Source organism: Aedes albopictus, chromosome 1, assembly GCF_035046485.1.
Source record: "Aedes albopictus strain Foshan chromosome 1, AalbF5, whole genome shotgun sequence".
Taxonomy (NCBI): Eukaryota; Metazoa; Arthropoda; class Insecta; order Diptera; family Culicidae; genus Aedes; species Aedes albopictus.
Window position 1 is genome coordinate 64,241,821 of NC_085136.1, and position 20,935 is coordinate 64,262,755.

The 20,935-nt window shown below is 44.0% G+C and overlaps 2 protein-coding genes across 4 annotated transcripts in view; both read right to left on the minus strand.

Moving 5' to 3' along the window:
* LOC115256563 (LIM domain transcription factor LMO4.1-like) overlaps positions 1 to 10,125 on the minus strand; it is a 73,608-nt gene extending 63,483 nt beyond the window's left edge. For all 3 annotated transcript variants that reach the window (XM_062844681.1, XM_062844680.1, XM_062844682.1), the window contains exon 1: positions 8,723 to 10,125. The gene's annotated coding sequence lies outside the window, so the exon portion shown is untranslated. The remainder of the gene's footprint in view (positions 1 to 8,722) is intronic.
* A 3,599-nt stretch (positions 10,126 to 13,724) lies between these two features.
* Positions 13,725 to 20,922, minus strand: LOC134288485 (uncharacterized). The gene is made up of 3 exons (XM_062853493.1): positions 19,279 to 20,922; positions 14,631 to 19,090; positions 13,725 to 14,066 (listed from the first exon to the last, which is right to left on the minus strand). Exons 1-3 carry the CDS (start codon positions 20,920 to 20,922, stop codon positions 14,018 to 14,020), a joined length of 6,153 nt encoding a protein of 2,050 aa, XP_062709477.1. The 3' UTR covers positions 13,725 to 14,017.
* Between the last annotated feature and the right edge of the window lie 13 nt (positions 20,923 to 20,935).

Consider the following 20,935-nt stretch of genomic DNA (forward strand, 5'->3'; position numbering starts at 1 on the left):
CCCTTCAGCAACGTTGAAAAACATATTCACATTTGTACGGATTTTCTCGCTAGGGTGAAGCCTTCTGATATTGACATATTAAAAACGTGAATTTTCTAACAAAACAAACACTCATACAATTGAAAATCTAAACATTGGAACCAACCGGTTACAGATTACAGATGTACAATTCTAATTAATAACCAAAAGAAGCAGCAAGCAGATAATTAGGATTCCTATTAATTACTATACACAAGTTTTGAGGTGATTGAAAGTATAATCGGGGGGGCATAGGCCATTTATGTTTCTCAGTGAAAATTTACAGTGACAGAAAAGTGAATGAATAAGTGAGAAAATTCATTCACCAAAACGAATTTTATGTTGATCCCTTAGTGTAGAATTTTCAAAATTCGCGCAAGGGCTGAAAGTCTCTTTAATAAAGACAAATCAATCAATCAAATCAAAATTCATGTTGATTGTACTCATTGACTATGAAAATTTTAAACTCTGATCCCTACAGAAGTTCTTTTAGGCATTAGTCCAGGAGTTCTTTCTAAGATTCACCCAGGAGTTCCTTACAGGATTCCTCGAGAATTTCCTTTAGGGATTCTTTTGGGAGTGTTTGCAGGGATAGTTGCTGTAGTTCTTTGGGATTTTTTTTTTTTCAAGAGGATTCACGGATGCCTCCAGGAGTTTCATTCTCCAGAATATTCTTTCAGGAATTCCTACAGAAGTTCCTTAAAGGATTCTTTTAGGAGTTCCTTCAAACATAACTGCTAGAGTTGCTATAAGAATTCTCTCCAGGATTTCTTTCGGGGATATCTCCTGAAAAACCTTCGAAGATTGTTCTTGGAAATTCTTCTGGGATTCCTCCTGGAAATCTTTCAAGGAATCCTCCAGGAACTCCTTCAGGGTTTTTTTTTTCCTGGATGTCTCTCGGAGATTTATCCATGAATTCTTTCGGGGGTTCCTCCTGAATTTATTTCGTGGATTCCTCTAGGAATTTTTTTTGGGGATTCCTCGTGGAATTGCTTAGAGGATTCCACCTGAAATTCTTTCTAGGATTCCTCCTGGATATCCTTCGATAATGCCTCCTAGAAATCCTTTGAGGATTCTTCCTCGAATAGCTTTGGCAATTTCCACAGGAATTCCTTTGGGAATTCTTCCAGGAGTTCTTCCAGCCCTACTAAAAAAGGAGCCGCATAAAAGCTTATTGTGCAAATGCTTTTGGAAGAAAGCTCTTTCAAAATCTTATGCAGCAAAAATACTAGTTGGGAAAGATCGCTCCTGGAGTTCTTTTGGAGATTTTTCCGAGAGGATTCATGAATTCCTCCAGGAGTTGCATAAGAAATTTCTTCAGGCGTTTCTTCAAGAATTCCTACATGAGTTCCTTCAAGGTTTGTTATAGTAGTTCCTTTAAACATATCTCCCGGATTTCATCAATGGTCATGGAAAAGTTCGGACTACAAATTCTAGGGCGTACCTACTGACAACTTCTTTGCTTCCCCAATGTTGTCTTCATGGTCAAACTTCGGTCACGCCTATTCACACCACCGCCGCCATCGCCGCATTAAGGGGCGTTTGTTCAATATTATTTTCCGGAGATTTTCACATATTTAATTCGCAATTAGTATTAGATTACGACATAAACCAAATTTCACTGGAATTTGCACGTTCTACAAACTTACAAATGCCCTTTCCAGTCGAATGAACGATATAACAAAAATAATCTTTTACTCTCTTAGGGAAGTGCCTACCTTCAGGCGTTAATCGCGGCTTAGACCGCGTTATTTATAAAATAACTCAAAAAGTACACTACTTGTGAGAATTTTGACAACAAATTCAAATTCAGGGACCCTTCATTCCTCAAGTCAGAGTATTTACACATAAACAAACATTGTTTTTATACATCAATTTCTTATTTAAAAATTATCTTTTTTTTAAGAATCTTGCATTAGTTCAACAAGTTCCGAGTAAACTAGTACTTGTTCCAGGAATATGGAACATGTATGTTCTAATTGTATGCAAGAACCAATGGTAAAAATGAGCGGTCAGATCATCAATGCCACCTTTGATTACGGTTAGTTTGGTAACGCGAGGGGCAATGCATAGTAATTATGACAGCTCAGCAAAGTGTAAGCAGGGATCAAAGATCACCAACACTCACACACTGAAGATGCCTGATAGTCACGGGAGATATCTTATTGGTTCCTTGTGTGAGTGTAGCTGATCTGGCGATACTGGAGTAGCATCCACGGGCGGTCAATCAAGCGCAAGCTCAAGGAAAGCCGGAAAAACTATGTCCGAACTCACGGAAATAATAAAATAATTTTAAGAAGGAAACTTTATAAACTTCAATTCCAATAACTTCTAGGATGTACTTTTTTCCTTCCTGGTTATGGTCAATTTTGTGAAAAATTACCATGTAAGCGGTTTCTTTGAAAACCCTGAATGTTCGGCTTTTCTTAACGGTGTAATGTGATTGAAATGTTGGTTTTCAAAAAAACCCTAATATGGTCATTTTTCACAAAATTGGCCATAACTCAGGAAGCTAGTGGAATTGAAGTTTATAAAGTTTCCTTCTTATAAATATTTAATTAATAATTTTCCGCGAGTTGGGGCATAGTTTTCCGGCTTTTCATTTTGAATTTTCACAACGGTGGAAAATTTTTGTTGATAACTTTTTCCAGTTCATATTTTTATTTTGGATTTCCGAGATAAATTGCTTTCATTTTCATAAACAAAATTATTTCTACGATGCTTCGCTCTTGAGTTATGATTTTTCAATATAAACAGTGTCAGGGGAAAACAAAACAAAAATCCATCTGAGATTTCCAAAACAAAAGGCGACCCTGATATTTTCTCAATTTTTTTATTCAGCCCTGTCTGTGGAAAAAGTTTCATGAAAATCTGAGAAGCTTCGGCCCAATTTGTACAATAATAAAAAAAACACATGCATATTCGAAGCATTTTTGTAGAACACTTAGATTTTCTAAAAAAACATTTAGAGGTTTTGAAAAATTACCCTTTTTTATTCAAATTCAAAAAAAAAATTCGTGATGTTTCTTTAACATCTGTTTTTTTTTTTTCATTTTTTTTTGTATGAACTCTATGCATTCTGGAAGGGTATTGGTTTTTGAAATACTGTGTTTATGCTGACGGCAGAAACTTTTTTGTACTAATAAAAGGGCTATTTTTAGAACTTAGGCGCCAACTCTCGGGGAGACCGTCCCACTATTTACAGCTTAACTCTAAAAATGCTTAAGGTGGCGATTTTCTGAAAGCTCTTGTTAAAAAAGTAAGAAAAATGCATTTGATTACTCAAATTGATGGACCCCCCGTTCGTAAGAGCCACAACCATTTTTGCAGACCCCTCAATTTTGGTCAAATTCAAACTGTTATAACTCGAGAGTTTCTTCTAAAACTCCCTCGAAACGAAACGTTGTTGAAAAGAGGAAAGATAGAGCTACTGTGAACAGTTATAAAAAGTTGGGTCGGTCATAGAAGTGGTTTTGGACGCCATCTTGGATTTATATACCAAAACTTTTTTTTACATTTAGATAGTATTTTTCACGAATAATCTGAATAATAAGTATGGCGACGAAATTGAACTCGCCCTAATATGGTATTAAGCTAACATGTGTGCACGATAGTTTCAGAATACCCTTAATTTAGTACCCATTTCAAACTAAAGTAGCTTAAACCATTTAGTGGGTATTTGCCGTTTACCCATTAGGCTGACACAAATTTCGATTTTCTCTTATGTCACCGCCCCCTCGGAAAATTTTGGTTGGAATTCAACATTTTGAGGGGGGACACAAATAAATTTTACAAGAAATTTAAAAATTTAAGAGTAAAATTAGAGTCGCTCAACAAATCCGATAAGTTTAATGATTTTTCCTAATTGTTTGGGTATTTTTTCATCAAAAGCATTTATTATTTATCATCCCCCCCCCTTGACGAGTCAACGAGCACTGTGACAAAAGAAGAAAATGAGATTTGTTCCGGAATTAATGGATATTCACCTCGAACCTCATAAAATGGGTAATTATTACTCTCGCTTTTTGTACAAAAAATGGGTAAAAATGCCCCATTATTTCCAAAACATTTTGCAGTTTGAGGTTAGGCAAACTTAGGGGGTTTATTTAAATGAATTGATAAGAAATCACATAGAATATTCGCCTTAATCCGGCTTTTTTTAAACGCAAAGCTGAAAAAATGGTGGAATCGATTTTTTTAACTAACATGCGTACTATTTACCCATTCATAGATTCAGAAAGGGAACTTCATAATGAGGCTAAAATACCCAGTATTTGTTTTCATAGAAATACCCATCTTTTGACAGCTCAGTACTGAATAAAAAAGTGGGTATTTCAAACCCATTTAATGGGTATTATCAAACTAGCGTGTATGACTGAGAGTGACAGCGAAATCTAAGAACGACGAAATTTATTGCATCGAAGTGCAAGTGAAGAAAGAAATAGCTATACACAACATGCCAAAAATTCGGAGATGTATTTTTTTATTCCTATAAAAAGTTATCTGCAGCTTTACTTGTTGGATAGTCAATTCAAATATTTATTTTTTTATTCTGGTGTGATCGGCAGTAGATTCATGAAGGCAATCTTATTCTGAAGTATTGGTTTTATTTTGGAATAAATCTTTAAAACAAGAAATGAAAACGGTGAAAGGATTAAACAATAATGTGAAATAACATCTTTTAGTGACGATTCAGGAATTCAAAAAAAATATGGAATTTCTTCAATAAAAATTCTATTGTAAGCGTTCTATAAGCTTTATCATTCCATCCAAAAATCTTTTTAATTCTAACAAAAACAACTTACTAAAACACATTCTTCTAATAGTTTTTTCTTCCTGAAATTCTTAAAAGGGAACTCTTCAAAAAAGGCCCAAGAAAAAGACGCCTTCGGCAATTCATCCACGTACTGGAAGGCTGTATAAATAAACGAACAAGAAAAAAAAATCATTCACAGATTTGTTTGAGGAGTTCTTCCAACGATTTCTCCGCAAATTTCTCTCTCAAAAGTCTTTCTTGGTCGTTTTTGTTGTAATTTTAAAAGTAATATCTGAGTGAATTTCGAAAGAAAAACAAATCTGTAGATGAGTTGTCGAAGCTATCTTCACCTTGGGAAAATTTTAGAGATTTTTAAGAAGATTTCTTCTGAGGAATTCCAGGAGAAATAATCCAACATTTCCTTCGGACATTCACTGAAAGATAAACCACAAATTCTTCCAAGGATTATTCAAAGGGCCTTTTTCAGAAAATCCACCAAGGTTTCTTCCAAAGTATTCTCCTAGTTCTCCGATCATTTGTCCAGGGATTCCTCTAAAAATCCCCAAAGGACTCCGCCTAAAGGTTTCCTTCTCCTTTAAAGATTTCCTTCAAAAATGTGTCCTATGATTACCCCAGGATTTTCTAGAAAATTGTTCATATTTTTATATTCAGAAATATAGATCACTACAAATGCATTATAAAAATAACATATTGTAGTGCAACCTTACAAATGCGTAATAAATTAGGACTTCACACTTGGAAAAAAACACAGAACATATATTTTGCCCTTTTTTACCCTAATTGGATAACGATTTCCAATGATAGGATGACAAGGTTTCATAGATGTTGTTGGTTCATCAGTCAATCCTGTAATCGTATTTTCTCTGGCAGGTTGCCTTTAGTTAGCAGCAACAGTTGCTTACATAGCTCGAGTTTTGTCTAGAAATTTCTAATCCTTAGGGGGCATCTAGATTCGGGTTTTAATGCGAGACGTTTACATTTTGATGTCCCTGATAGGGAACGATTCACTTATCTGATGCAGTTGTTTTCTGCCCGAAATAACCTGAAAGTAGACCATCAAAAATGAGATCGTTGTATCTCATGGTGCTATTTAACTTCAGAGCACTATAAATGTGCATTAAATTTAGAAAGATGCTTCCAAGTTCAAATAGTACATTTAACACAAAAATAAAACTTTATATTTTTCTCGGGGATTCCTCCAACAATTTCTCCTTCAGTTCTTCTGAAAACCCTCCCTTGGACCCTCCAGATTTTTTGGCACAAATTTCTTTAAAAGTATCGGTGGCGGTTCTTCTATACCTTCAGAAGTTAATCCAAGAATTCGTTTAAGCATATCTCGAGAAATTTTTCCAAAGACTTCACCAGAAAATCTGTCAAGGATTCTGTCAGAAGTGAAAATGGACATGTAATTTCAAATTTCTCCAACCATTCGACCGAGAATTCCTCTACCATTTCCTTCGGAAATTTCTGCGAAGGTTTCTCCATAAATTCTCCCGGAGCATTTTCAAAACATTCCTCTAGAAACTTCTTCGAGGATTCTCTAAAAAATCGTCATGCGAGAAACGCAGGAGGAGTTCTAGAGAAGCTCTTCAGAAATGTTTACAGGAATTCCTCAATTGAAAATGCTTCACCAGAAATTCATCCTAGGATTCTACCAGGCACTTCTGCATATTTTTTCTTCCAGAAATTTCCAGAACAGAATATGGCAGATTCAGGCATTAGACTGGCCCAACTTTGTGAGGCTGAAAATGAAGGTTGTCTCATCTTAAGGTACACCCCCCATAAATGAGCCTTTGGGTAGGAAGAACAATCTCTGAAAGTCCTAATTCAATCGGTTGAAAACTGAGCTGCAGTACAATTGAAGTTTAAGGCCTTTTCTTGTATCATCACAAAATGGCTTCTTCAGAATCATCATCCAAATTCAACTTTACACAGTATTGCACTAATACACCTACGTAAGAAAATCGACGCTTACCTTTTCTCTAAAATTCTCCACTTCACGCAAGATATTTGTAAAAGAAATATAGAACACACTATTCCAATTAAACTTCTCTTTCGAACTATCTATGCCACAAAGAAATATTTTCACTCGAACTTGAAAATCATATAATTTTGTCTCAGCCGCACCAAGAGTTCGATGGCAATGTTTACCACCCACCACAGTACAACGACGACGACAGCAGCGCGTCGCGACGGTGCCTTCTGGCGCACAATCATCGATCATTGAACGCAGTGATGTCGATCTTGCGGGCCAATTCATCAATAAAATCAATCAAAATCATTGAAATGGTCAACTCAAATTTATCGATTATGCGTCGTAAAATCGAAAACTATTCTTCGAATGATTATTGTTGTACTTTTAATCACACATGAAAGTAATAAAAGCACATAGTTTTTATTTGTGAAATCTCCTCCGCACTGTCCGCCAACACTGCTGCTGCTTGCAAACATCAACAGCGGAAGAGCATACTAAGAGTATTCGATCATTTTTAGCTTTTTACACATAAAATCCAATGTTTTTCGTAACGTTGAGACGTGTTGATTGTGATTTAGCATATACTGAGTAGTCTACTGCTTGAATTGCTTTTAAAGGATTCATAATCTTGTAATGTTTACATTGGCGGAAGCAAGACAAAGCGGTGCTATTTTTGTTTGTTTATGGAACAAATGTAAAACGGCAACACAACTACTGTTGCGTTCGATGATTGTCAGAAAGAAGAATCGAAAAAGAAGTGCTGAAAAAGGAGTGATACGGGGAGTCACCTTAAAAGGGATTTCAATCCTTAATATATGTATGGGAAATTGTATCAATATATTCAGTCCTGCACACCGAATCGGTTTGCTATGCTTAACTTCGCTCAGAATAAAGAAAACATCTACATCATAACGGGGTCAAAATGTTTTGTAAATTATTTTTGGGCCGGCCTACTCAATCGTCATGATGGTCACAGATTGGTGAGCTCGTTCCATGCTTTATATAGTTGAGAACTAAGTTTGTTGGTTTTTATGTCATTTATTCTTGGGTCACTTTGACTACTTAAGCACAAAAGTAAAAATATAAACTACAAGCTCTATGAAATTTACTTCGCTTCTATTGTCGTGTACAAAAAAAAACACGAAAATGTTTTTTTTTTGTTTTTGCTTTTGATGCATTCAGACGCAGTGCTGAAAAATTCATTTCGTCATATCTAAATTCAATCACCTACAGCTCATTTTTGAAGCTGAACCTGAGAATATGAAATATGAAAAACTAGTGCAGCTAGTTCAGTTCTGCAAGAAAGTCACGGAAAAAACGCTATTTTTCGAATATTTAAGGTAAATGTCACGGGCTACCTGGCTACCTTCGAAAAATCCCAATGATATTCACGGTGAATATCATTTGGCATTTTTCAAAGGTAATCCGTGACATTTACCTTAAATATTCGAAAAATAGTAGTTTTTACGTGACTTTCTTGCAGAACTGAACTAGCTGCACAAGTTTTTCATATACCCCATTCTCAGGTTCAGCTTCTAAAATGAGCTGTAGGTGGTTGAATTTAGATATGACGAAATGAAATTTTCAGCACTGTTCAGACGTCAATGCAACTATTCAATTTAATTTATCGAGATATTCTTAGCTATTAGGGTTGTTTGGTGACTGTTGGCGAACTGTTTTACCCAAGTAGATTACAGAAACTGAGTGTAGCAATCACTTTGATGTCCATTAATTTCCAGACAGCAGCGAATCCCATTTCGTACGCAGATTAACTCTAATTGAAATGCCAGTACGCACTATCCATTACCACAAACGAAAATTCCTCCAAATTCCCACTGATCAGACATTCCCACGAAACCCTCCAATTCAAACGAATCAAAGCAACCTCCTGATGCGAACCGATCAAAAACCATGCGGGAGAAAGAGAGAGACAGACAAAACATCACACTCACGGATAACTGACTGCTGTCGGCAACTATCTTGTTGGCCGAAGGATCCAAGTCAGCGGGCACCGGCTGGCTGGCTGACTGGCTGCGGTTGCCGGGTTGCAAAATTCCTTCCGCCTGCTTAGCTCACCTCCTCAGCCTGTCGTCGTCCCGATCCAATCGATGCGATGGTGGAACCCGGCTTCTTCGACCGACTAGTAGGTAGGCAGTAATGATCGAATTACACAACACTTCTTTCCTGCACTTGCTTGCACCTATTTGTTTTGCTTTTCTTCACACTCACTAAAACTGAAATCACTTGAGTGCAGGGGTCTGCCGAGCCTGCTTGGCTTCGACTTCAAACTTCTCAAATTTCACACCAGCGTGGTGCCTCTTCGCCTTACCTTCCCACAGTTGTTACAGTCGCTGTGTGTGCAAATTGCACTTTATTTTTTTCTTGAACCGTACCGCGACTGCACTTCAAATGCCACCGAGTGCTGTTGGTTGCGTTTTCTAATTAAAATAACTCGCGCGCAAAGTGATATCTTCTTTTTGAGAAATTCTTCCGATTCGCTCTTTTTTTTCTTCCGTGTGCTTCGCCACGACTCTTGTCGCTTCTTCGGCTGTACAGTAGGCTGTGATGTTGCTAAACAGGCTAAACACTAATAAATTTCAGCACTTGTTTCGTCGCCTACTGCCTGACACTTGCGGAGCATTCCAGCAGCAATAGCGCTCCGGTGTGTTATTTATCTCTCTTTGAAAAGTTAAATATTTGAATAATTATAAGCTTTTGCCGTTGCTTTGCCTGTTGTCACAGTGACATGCACTCGCTCTTCAGTGCTGCTGATGATGATGACGATCCTCCTCGCTCTTCGGAGTTTCATTCATGGAAAAAAATCCCGCCAGACCTCGACCATGTGGTTATCGCTCCGGAGCTCTTAATTAAAAATAAGACAACAAATCACTCCGCGGTTCACATACTCTCGCTCGCTCACTACTCGTCGTTTCCTTCTTCTCGATCAACCGCGATGCTTGAAGCAACAATTTTTATTTAATTTTAATTGTACCCACTTGATAGTGATGCGCGCTAATTAATTAGACAGATTTGTGCGGGTTGGTGTTTACTTTCCGCGCCCGCGCTATCTCGCCTCGCTGCTGCTCGTTTGTTTACACGCTAAATCACTCACTAACCGCTTCACTAACAACTATCGAGAACAGAACCTATCGTCAATCAACGCAAACTTGTTGCAGCCACCTGTGAACCCCGTCGCCAATATACCCAAATCTAAACCGTTTTCCAATCCAAACAACCGGCTTCCGCACGTCGCGACGTTCAAACGTCAACTGACAGTGCATTGTTATCGCCGTCGCCGCCTGCTGCGATGCGGCCGACCACCGCATGCACCGCGAGCGCGCTCTCTCACATCACCACTCCGTTATTTACTTCTCTCGCCATTTCACTTGCTCTCTCCTCAAGCGGTGGGAAATGTCTTTCTCGCCGGTCGATTATTTACCACCCCATCCACCGACAAACGACACCACCTTCCCACGACAAGGTTGGGAAAAATTGCCTTTTGACACTTCACACCTCCCGGGGTTTGTCGCTCTCTCTTCGGCACTGTTCTCTCTTGCCTCGCCCTCTCATTGTTTGCGGCTCGCCGCGAGTACATAGTGTGGTGGGAAAAGGACCAACAACACGCGGAAAACTCTGCGCGCTCTCTGCACTTCGCAAACACAGCAGGCCCGGGCGCGTGAGTGAGAAAATCCAGGAGGTGGGACAAACAGCACTGCACTCATCTCAGCAATCGCTTTGACTCACCGCGTGCGTGCGAGACGTGGGGGTTAGTGAGCGAGTTTTAGGAGAGGATGAAGATGACACGTGACTCGCTCGTTCGTTGGCGGGCGACCATTAAAGCCATTTACTCCGAGATTTGGCACGTAAAAAAAACGGGAAAACTTCGAGGAGGACCACCACCAACCAGCTGATGCTGGTGAGTGGTGATGGTTGGTTGTCAGAGAGCGTGGGAAAGTAGGGAACTGGGAGAAGGTTGCTTTATGTGGCAGACCAACAGCAAACCTTATTATAGAACATTTTCTATTTTTGTCATAGAAAATTCTACAGAAGTACACAAATGAGTCATTAGAGAAATTCTAATAATTTGTTAACATCTACATATTCTTCTGCTAATGTTTGCAGAAAATACTTCTGAAGCTTAAGCAAGCGTTCTTGCATGATTTCCCTCGTCCGCAAAGCACACAAATTGGCCGGATTTCGTGAAAATCGCAACCCGGCTTGTCGCATTACACCTTCCAGCGGGATGTTGAAGAGTAGGCATGATGATCCGTCACCTTGCCGCAGTCCCCGGCGAGATTCGAATGAACTAGATAGTTCACCCGAGACTCTCAAGCAGACCATTCATCGTCGATTTTATCAGTCTTGTCAGCTTCCCGGAAAGCCGTTTTCGTCCATGATTTTCCATAGCTCTGTGCGGTCGATACTGTCATATGTCGCCTTGAAGTCGATGAACAGGTGATGCGTTGGGACCTGGTATTCACGGAATTTCTGGAGAATTTGCCGTACGGTGAAGAACTGGTCCGTTGTCCACCGGCCGTCGATGAAGCCGGCTTTATAACTTCCCACGACCTCATTCGTTTAGGTGATAGGCGACGGAAGATGATCTGGTATAGCACTTTGTAGGCAGCATTCCAAATGGCGATTGCTCTGAAGTTCCCACATTTCAAATGGTCGGTTCGGTTTTCCAGATCCTGACTTGTAACCGGTGCAGACAGATGGCCAACTTTTCTGGACCCACCTTGATGAGTTCAACTGCGATATCTCCTTACCAGCGGCTTTGTTGGTTTTGACCCGATGAAAGGCATCCTTAACTTCCCTTTGCGTGGGAGTTGGATCATTTCCGTTCTCTGCTGTACTTGCGTAGTCGTTTCCTCCATTGGCTTGGTCCCTTATACCTACATTCTCCATATCATTCAAATGCTCGCATCTTTATCCCTGCAGATTTCGTGGCAGGAAGCCATCACAGGATGCGTTGAGCTTCTGGTAGAACTTCCGTGTATCTTGTAAACAGCGTAGCAGTTCCATTTTCTCGCATTGCGCTTCTTCCAGGCGGAGTTTCCCTCCCGAAAGAGACGAGTCTGCTGTTTCCGCTTCTGTTTGTAGTATTCCACGTTCTGCCAGGTATCTTGCTGCAGCATTGCCACCCGCGCTGTGTTCTTTGCCTCTAAAATCGTTCTGCACACTTCGTCGAATCATCTGCTCCGTGGACTCCATTCCACGTACCCCGCACCTCAGATGCGTCGTTGATAGCTACTTTTACAACTGTACTCCAGCAGTCCTCTGCAGGGCCTCTCGAAACTCGTCCTCATCCGACAACGCTGCCTCCAAGATTCTGCACGTATGCTGAGGTGACATCCAGTTGCATTATGTCACTCTAGCTTGTACCGTGGCAATCACCGGTTCCAAACACTACTGATGACGGAATGTTCTAGGCACAGTTTGACCATCACCAGGTAGCAGTCCGATTCTATGTTGGCGCCTCGATAGGTCCTTCCGTCGATAATGTCGAAGAACTGCCGTCCAGCCACCGCCTGTTACCTTCAACCTGAGACCCTCCGATAGGCCCATGTATTTAGTCGACACCGACGTAGCTCAACCCTTTCATTCGAAGGATGCCGTATTCGTCGACAAATGGTGAGAATCTGTAAAGTTGACTACTCTTCTCTATGCCTTCTCTATTCATTTACCGATCGGTTGTTCACGGTTCTTCAGTAGAGTTCAACTTAGTCCCAGTAGCATTCACCCCATACTCCAAAGAAACTTCCCCACCTATAGAAACTCCTCGTTCATCAGAGGCACCTTTAAGGCAACCACCTGTGATTTCAACAGTTTCGCTTGATTTTCCGAAGCTTGGACGATTTCTATTGGACGTTTAGAGATACCATCGAGTCAACACCGACAAATGGACGGACAAGTTCCCGTTGGCTGCGGCGGCCATCAATGCTGTGCATCCAGATACACCCTGATTCAAGATAGAGAAGCTGGGTGTAGTTGGACTAAAAAACGAGTGACGAAGAGTTCGATGAGTGACGAGTGACGAGGTAATCCAACAGTGTTAATGGAGATGCAGTAAATATCTTCCCCAACTGCTTGCGGAGCTAAAAAGAAAGGTAAGAAACCGACGTAAAACTGACTGTCCTCGGTGCTACACGAGTGAGATAGCGAAGACGTGTGATAGTAGGAAGAGCTGCCGGAGAAACAGGAGTCCGCCCGTAAGGCCGAGGAGCTCGTGAGGCAGGAGAAGTACCTTCACGATAAACCCAAGCTGGAGGAACAGATTGCTGAAGATGGGAGCAGCAAATCAAGCGTCTTCAGTCACAAGAACAGGACTCAAGCTTGGTTCAAAAGCCAACATGGCACAAATCAGGAAGCGTACGAGTCAGCAGGAGTTCCGTGGCGCTGCCAGCCATTGAGAAGCTACGAAGACGAGACAATTATTCTACGTGAGCGTTTACGATACGGATGATCCTGAGGGAAGCTGGTGTGCCGTGAACGGAAACGACGAAGACGTTCCAGAGCAAGTGAAGCTACAGGCCCCGGTGAAGTCTAGTGCAAGATGTGGCCACGGCGAAAGAAACATGGGAGAAGTTACAGTCCGCATCCCAGCCAGGACGACATGAGCACGTCAGTCACAAATTCCGTGAATTTCAAGGTGGACTTATCGAGGCTCGCGGAGATTCTGCTGATGAGGCTTCCGGAGCAGTACGAGCCTATGATCATGGGACTAGAAGCTTCCGGAACAGCATTGACAGCGGACACGGTTTAAAGGACGTAAAACTTGATCGCGGTCCGGTTAGCAGCAGCACGAACGGCGGTGCGCTGTACAGTCAAACATGCCGGTAAAAGTTCAACGAGCATCGGGAGGGTAGCAAACACGGGAATCTCCTGCTACAACTGTGTTGCGATAGACTTAGCAGGAGTTCTTTCAGCGGTAATCAGTCCCGAGGTATTCGGTGAGATCAGCTTAAAGCTAAAAGGAAAGTTTATTATAGGATAGGTTTTATCAATGAAATTCATGTTTTGCTCACATTTCAGTCTCCGTACTACCGTTCCGTCTAACTCACAACAGTGTTCTAATGTTTCAATTTTCAACCTGTAGATAGTTCACAATATAGATCTAAGTTTTAATCTAGATTAAGAAATACAAATAGTTTACCTTAGTTTAGTGTTAATTACAAATCAAAAAGAAAACTTCCAATGCAAAACCAAAATGATGTTTACCACTTTCAATCACTTTCTGCCGATAATTATATTTTGCCCGTCATCCCATTTGACGCTTCATCGCTGCCGTCAGACCTAGTAATCCTACATTATAGAGATCTGCGGAGGCGGCCATTGTAAGCCAATCGTGCAGAAAGAACTGTCAAAGTGTGAGCCAAATGAACAGGCTGATCGTTCGTAAGAAGGCGTCGATTGAACGGTATTGCAATCCGAGCTAAATAAATTAAAATTATTTATTTTTAATATCGAGAAATTGACGTTTAGTAAAAAGATAGAATTTAATTAATTCTGCTTTCAAAAGCTCAAGCTTATGACGAAACTTTTGTTGCTGCACTTCTCGAAAAAACTTTCATTGCTGCTTCTTGCTTCAGTTCTGCCGATATGTTTAGCTTAACACTTTACAATAAATTTCAGATTTCATCGATTGCACCGCTATTTTTTCTCAAAATTTTGAAAAAAAATCTATTATAATTAGAAAATGTAAACAAAACAACTTGAGCCACTACGAAGTCACGCACAAAGTTTGAACATCTAGCTTTGCAGCAAGTGTTGGCAGCTGATGTAAACAAAATGAACAGCGTTGCCGAATCGACATATGTAACTTCCGCTTATCTCTATGTAGAGGATTTCTAGTCAGACCCAACGGCCGCAGGCAGTGGCTCACATTGCCTCTCAATAGGGGCATTCACAACAGTGGGCTGTGTCGGCGAACATCCTCCCCCCCGTGTCGCCTCAACTTCCGGTTCGGCGTCACCAGATCCGGCAACGTCCAACACAGCCAACTTAGATGTCGGCCTCTTCAGTACTCCTCCTGATGTCCTCACTTCCGCTTGACGCGGTACTCCATCCTTTCCCGGAATTGTCCGTACTACTCTTCCACGCAGCCATCGGTTCCGGACATTTTCGTCTGTTACAAGCACGAGATCCCCTACTTTGATCGGCTGCACGTCTTGGAACCACTTCGTCCTTCTGATGATAGTTGGCAGGTATTCTTTGACCCACCGGCGCCAAAAGTTGTCCAGCGTATGTTTCACCATGTTCCAGCTGTTCTTCAGTGCCATACCTGCATCTGTTGGCATCTTCTCCGGTTCTCGCATTCCACTCGAGCTCAGCAACAAGAAATGGTTAGGGGTCAGCGATTCATGGTCGGCCGTTTCTAGCGGGATGAACGTCAATGGTCTGGAGTTCACCATACTTTCAGCTTCTGCTAACACCGTTGTAAACGACTCGTCGTCGAGCTTCCTCACTACCGGAACAGATCCTAGGGCTGATTTAACGGCACGTACCATCCTCTCCCAGCAACCTCCCATGTGCGGAGCGGCAGGTGGATTGAATTTCCACTGGGTTTTGGCATTTGTGAAAGTGCTGCCCAATTCGGTATGAATTTGGCTGATTTCCTCCTGCAACTCTCGATTCGCTCCAACGAAATTCGTGCCATTGTCAGAGTATATCTCCAAGGGGGAGCCTCGTCGTGCTATGAAGCGTCTGATGGCTTTCTTGCACGAATCGGTGGACAAACTTGCGACTACCTCGAGGTGAATGGCTCTTACCGTGAGGCAGGTGAAAAGACAAACCCATCGCTTCGCCACGCTGCGTCCAACTTTCACTAAATACGGGCCAAATAAGTCTATACCAACGTATGTGAACGGGCGTACAAAGGGCTGCATTCGCACCGCTGGTAGTGGTCCCATCTTCGGTGCCACAGGTGTTATCTTGTTCACACGACACCACATGCAGCGCTTCCGTGCTAGACGAACTTCCACTCGCAGGCGAGGCACGTGAAATTTCTGCCGCACCTCATTGACCACAGTTTCATCATTCGCGTGACCAAATTGTCTATGAAAGTAGTCCAGCAATAGCTCGGTAATTCGGTGCTCCCTTGGCAAAATAATAGGGAATTTCGCGTCGTAGGCTAGCACATGTGCTTCTGCAGCTCGACTTCCGACCCGCAGCACACCAAATTTATCCGCAAATGGTGACTGCTTCGCAAGACGACTTGATGCTTCTAGTTGTTTCTGGTCTTCACTGCTGCGTTCCAAATTCTGCTTCAGCGTCGCAACCTCATTCGGAAACTCCTCAGACTGTGCAACTGACCATAACGTTCTTTCCGCCTTCTGCATCTCCACACTTGTCAGCCCAACAGAGTACTTAGGCTTACTGCTTTTCCGATCCCGCAGCCTGTCCACGAAATGATGAACGTACGCCATCGACCGCAACAATCTTTCGTACCGTGAAAATCGGCTAGTATTGACAATCGGTTGCCTCAGTAGATGACTGCACACGTACGCCTCCCGTAGTTCCTTATCGCTTTCATCTGTGCCTTCTTCCGGAACCATCGACCAATGGTCTGCGCTGCGGTAGAGAAAATCGGGTCCTTGGAACCAACGGCTGTTCACGTTGCAGGAAGGTCCCTTTCCCCACTTCGTCGCTTCATCTGCTACGTTCGCTTTTGTCGAAATCCACCGCCATTCATCGATCCTCGAAAGGTTTAATATTTCGTCGATCCTGAACGCGACAAACTGGCGGTACCGACGCGTGTCGGATTTGATCCACGAACAAACGGTCGTAGAATCGCTCCAAAAGTAGGTCTTCCGGATCTCCAACGAATGGTTCTCCTTTATCGTCTTCCGCAAGCGAGCTCCCAGCAACGCTGCCATCAATTCTAGCCTCGGTATCGACAGTTCGCGGAGTGGTGCGACTTTTGTTTTGGATGAAACAAGCGCCACTCTGACTTGCCCTTGGTCGACGATACGGAAATACGCAACCGCTGCGAAAGCTTGTGCGCTCGCATCCACAAACACGTGCAATTCAAGGGTTTTGAAGCTCTCTGGGTCGTAGCCTGGAAAATAACACCGAGGAATGCGCAGGCTATCTATTTTCTTCAGCATCGATATCCATTCCACCCAGCGGGTAGCGATTTCCTGCGGAATTTTGATGTCCCAATCCGTGTCTGTCCGCCACACCTCCTGGATGATTATTTTGCCTTGTATTACAAACGATGCAACTAGTCCCAAAGGGTCGTAGATACTCATGACAAGCCGAAGCATTTCCCTTTTTGTCGGAATGATGGAATCGTCAAGTAAGTAGCGCACCTTATCGCAGAACTGCAGCGTAAAGGCGAAAACGTCCTCTTCTTGCATCCACGCCATTCCCAGCACTCGCTCGAAACAGGTCTCCTTGTCCGGCAACATTGATTTTGCCGGTTTCTGCTTCGCTTCTCCCAACTGCTCCAGCACGCTATTGTCGCTCGACATCCAGTTACGAATGTGGAATCCTGCTCTTCTATGCACCTCGATCACTTCCTTCGCTACCTCAAATGCCTCTTCTGCCGTATCGAAACTATCCACGTAGTCGTCCACGTAGTGCCGCTTCTTTACCGCTGCTGCTCCTCGTGGAAGCTCCGCTTCTTGTTCGGCCGCGTTCATGTTCTTGACGAACTGTGAGTGAGCTGGGGAGCAGGCCGCTCCAAAAATTGCCACGTCGGAGACCATGGTACTCATCGGAAGCTCCGGAGAGTCCCTGTACGGAAAAAGCAGTGCGCTGCGGTCTTGCTCGCGAATCAAAATTTGCAGGAACATTTCCTTGATGTCTGCTGACACGGCTACTTGGCGTTCTCGATACGGAAACATCACTGACAGGAGTGGTGTCAGAAGATCCGGACCCGTGAGTAGCATGGAGTTCAACGATATGCCCTCGACCTTCGCTGCGGCATCCCAGATGATACGAACTTTTCCAGGTTTTTTCTCGTTGACGACGACTCCAATCGGCAAGTACCAGGTCCGTCGCAGATCGAATCCTTCCAGTTCCTCTACTGATGCTTCGTGTATATATCCTTTCGCTTTGAAGTCGGCTATTTGCCGACGGACGGCATCATACAGCTCCGGGTTCCTGGCTAAACGCTTCTCGAGAAGTCTAAATCGTCTTTCTGCCATCGGTCGGCTATTCGGAAACTCCACGTAATCGTGTTTCCAAAGCAGACCCGTCTCGTACTTTTCGCCGTTCGACCGTCGTGTGGTCGCCTCCAAAATTTCGCACGCACGTTGCTCCTCTGCTCCTTTCACCGCCGGCACGACGGCCACCCCCAAGCTCTCGATATCAAAAAATCGGCGAACGTACTCGTGAAGATCTTCGGTAGTCGGTTCGGCGAACATGCTAAGCTGCCTGTGCATCGTTCCCACTTGGGGCTTCCGCAGACTCCCACATACGGCCCATCCAATCCTGGTTTTTGTAGCAATCGGGTCGTTGATTTTGCCTTCTCGCAGCTTCAACGTAGCCAATAGGTGCGAATTGCTCTGTCCGATAAGAATTCCAGGTACAGCGCGCTTGAAACTCTTCACCGGGAGCTTGCCGAGGTGAGCGAATCGCGAAGACAGTTCTTCATAGTCTGTTGTCTGCTGCGGTAATCCGAGGTTCTTCACCGTGTACACTTCCGACAGCTTGTAGCGTTTGCTCCCTCCGGACTCGGATATCTCCAGCGTGACTCGTTCTGACCCATCGATAGTTTTGTTGATTCCGCCCGTCCACTCGATGTGCAGCGTCTCTAGCTCGCCGCTAACTCCAAGCGCATCAGCGATAGATCGCTCTACGAGCGTCACGGACGATCCGTCGTCGAGGAATGCGTAGGTATCGACTTGTCCTTTACGCCCGAACAGAGTGACCGGAAGGATGCGAAAGAGCGTGGTAGAAGACAGCTGACTATGTACTGTAACCACGGCGCTAGTAGTTTTGGCCGCCGCTGGTGGCTCGAAATGAAGCAAACGGTGGTGCCGCTTCGGGCAATCATTGATTCCGCAGACCTCTCCTTTGCACGGCCACCGCGCGTGTGATGTAAGACACCGTGAGCAGAGCTTGTTCACTTTCACTGCCTTCCATCTGCCGTCCAAATCCAAGCCTTTGAACGAACTGCAACTCTCTATTTCGTGGCCGTCAGTGTTGCAGACTGGGCAAGTTTTTCTGCTGTTCGTATCCCCACTTCTTCCACTGTTCGCGACGGTTTTACCAGCCTGCTCTCGACGATTCTCCTTCGGCGCGTCCGTGGATAAGTGTGCGTTCACGAACGATCTTTCCTTCGGGCGAGTCCGCTCTTCTTTTACCGCTCTCTGCGGAAGGTTAGACAGCTGTGTCACACCACTTGCAGCGGAAGATACCTTCCCCATGTAGTCGCTGACAAATCTACAACCGGAACTTGTTCTTGGTAGAGCGCCCAGCTAAACTTGACCGTCGCTGGTAGTTTGTCGACCAATTCCTGGAGAAGAATGGGGTTTGCTAAATGTTTCTCTAGCCCTACTGCCTTCAGATGCCCGCAAAGGTTTTGAACCACCAGAGCAAAGCTAACCAGTGTCTCAAACCGATCGGGCTTCGGAGGGGGTGTCGCCCGAACCTTCGCGATCATGTTATTGACGATTTGCTCTGGTCGCCCGTACAACTGCTGCAAAGTGGACAAGATTTGCGGCACAGTTGACGGGTGGAGCAGAAAACTGCTGACGGATTCCTTCGCGTTTCCTCGTAGACTACGCTGCAGGCGCAACAGGTTTTCGGAGTTCGTGTATCCGCAAGTCTCCGTCGAGTGCTGATAGCTGCTTATGAACAGTGGCCAGTCTATCGGATCCCCAGAAAAAATTGGAAGTTCCTTCGTGACCACCTGTCTTGCCGCGAGTTGCTGGGGCGACGGCCCCAGCAGAGCGCCCACGTAAGCCGGAACTACAGCTTGAGAAAGCAGCTGGGGCTGGATATTTGGCACGGCAGCCAACGTGTTCACAGTAGAAAGACTTGGAGGGGGCGGAGGAAGAAGAAACGGAGGATTTACATCGCAGTGGTTGACGCTGGCAGTGTTAGGCGCGTTCACGGGTTCAAACCACGACGCCGGAGGTGGAGGTAACGGAGGAGAACAAGCACCGTCAGCAGAATGATCCTCGCTTCGATTGATGATCTGTTGAACCTCCTCGTGCAGGTCCCAGTACTGCTTCTCCGCTTCATTCCGTACGCGAATGGCATCGTGTTCACGCTGGCGACTCGCTGCAATTTGAGACTGCAACTGTTGCTCCATTTCACGAATACACTGTAGCTCGCTCTCCAGTTCTGCTACTTGAAGTCGAAGTGCTTCGCATTCACGCTCCCGCTGCTCGAGTTGATTGCGCAAATCTACTTCCGAAGTGCGCATCCGTTCTTTCTCCTTGATGAGTTGCTTTTCCAGGGTCCCAATCCTGGAATTCAGATCTGCCCGTTCACGATCCTGCAGCTTTCGTAAATTCGCCTCCGATTCACGAACCAGTTTCAGCTCAGCGTCGTGCTGCAGTTGCAGGCTCGTTATTCGATTCACGAGATCGACTTCCCTCCTACGCCTGGTGTCGATATCCACTCGGTGCTTCTCCTGCAGGTCCTGAATGGCCCGACGTTCCGCTTCCGACTGTCGCTGCAACTGTAGTGCATTTTGTTTCCGTAGCTCCCCGGTTTCAACACTCCAGCGCTTGTAATGAGTACCGAAACGGTTAATCTTCGGAATTGCGCCAGTGTTCGCGCCGACTGGCATCACTTCTTCAACCTTCAACAGATCCTCATATGGCTGAAGATTCACGAGTGGTAATTCGTCGCGTTCGTCTTCGTCTGCTCCGACTGCACCTTCGAGAGATTCCTCGGACTCGTCTCCGATAGTGATGCTTCCCAGAGTTCGCGGGATCGATTTCACCTCAAATCCCACTCCTACTCTGTTGTCGCCGATAACGGGGGGAAGTACTGCTGCCGTAGACTTCAAGGGCGTTGACGAAGGATGTACCACCTGCGGACGACCAGAACTTGCACCACCCTGATGATCAGCAATCGCAGACGTCGGTTTTGGTGTCTGTACAACGACCACCACACCGGAACTCTCGGTTACCTTGGCCTGCTTCACCCATTCTTCAGTGCGTTTCTCACTCCTCTGGCTGCTCCGCATACTACGCACACTT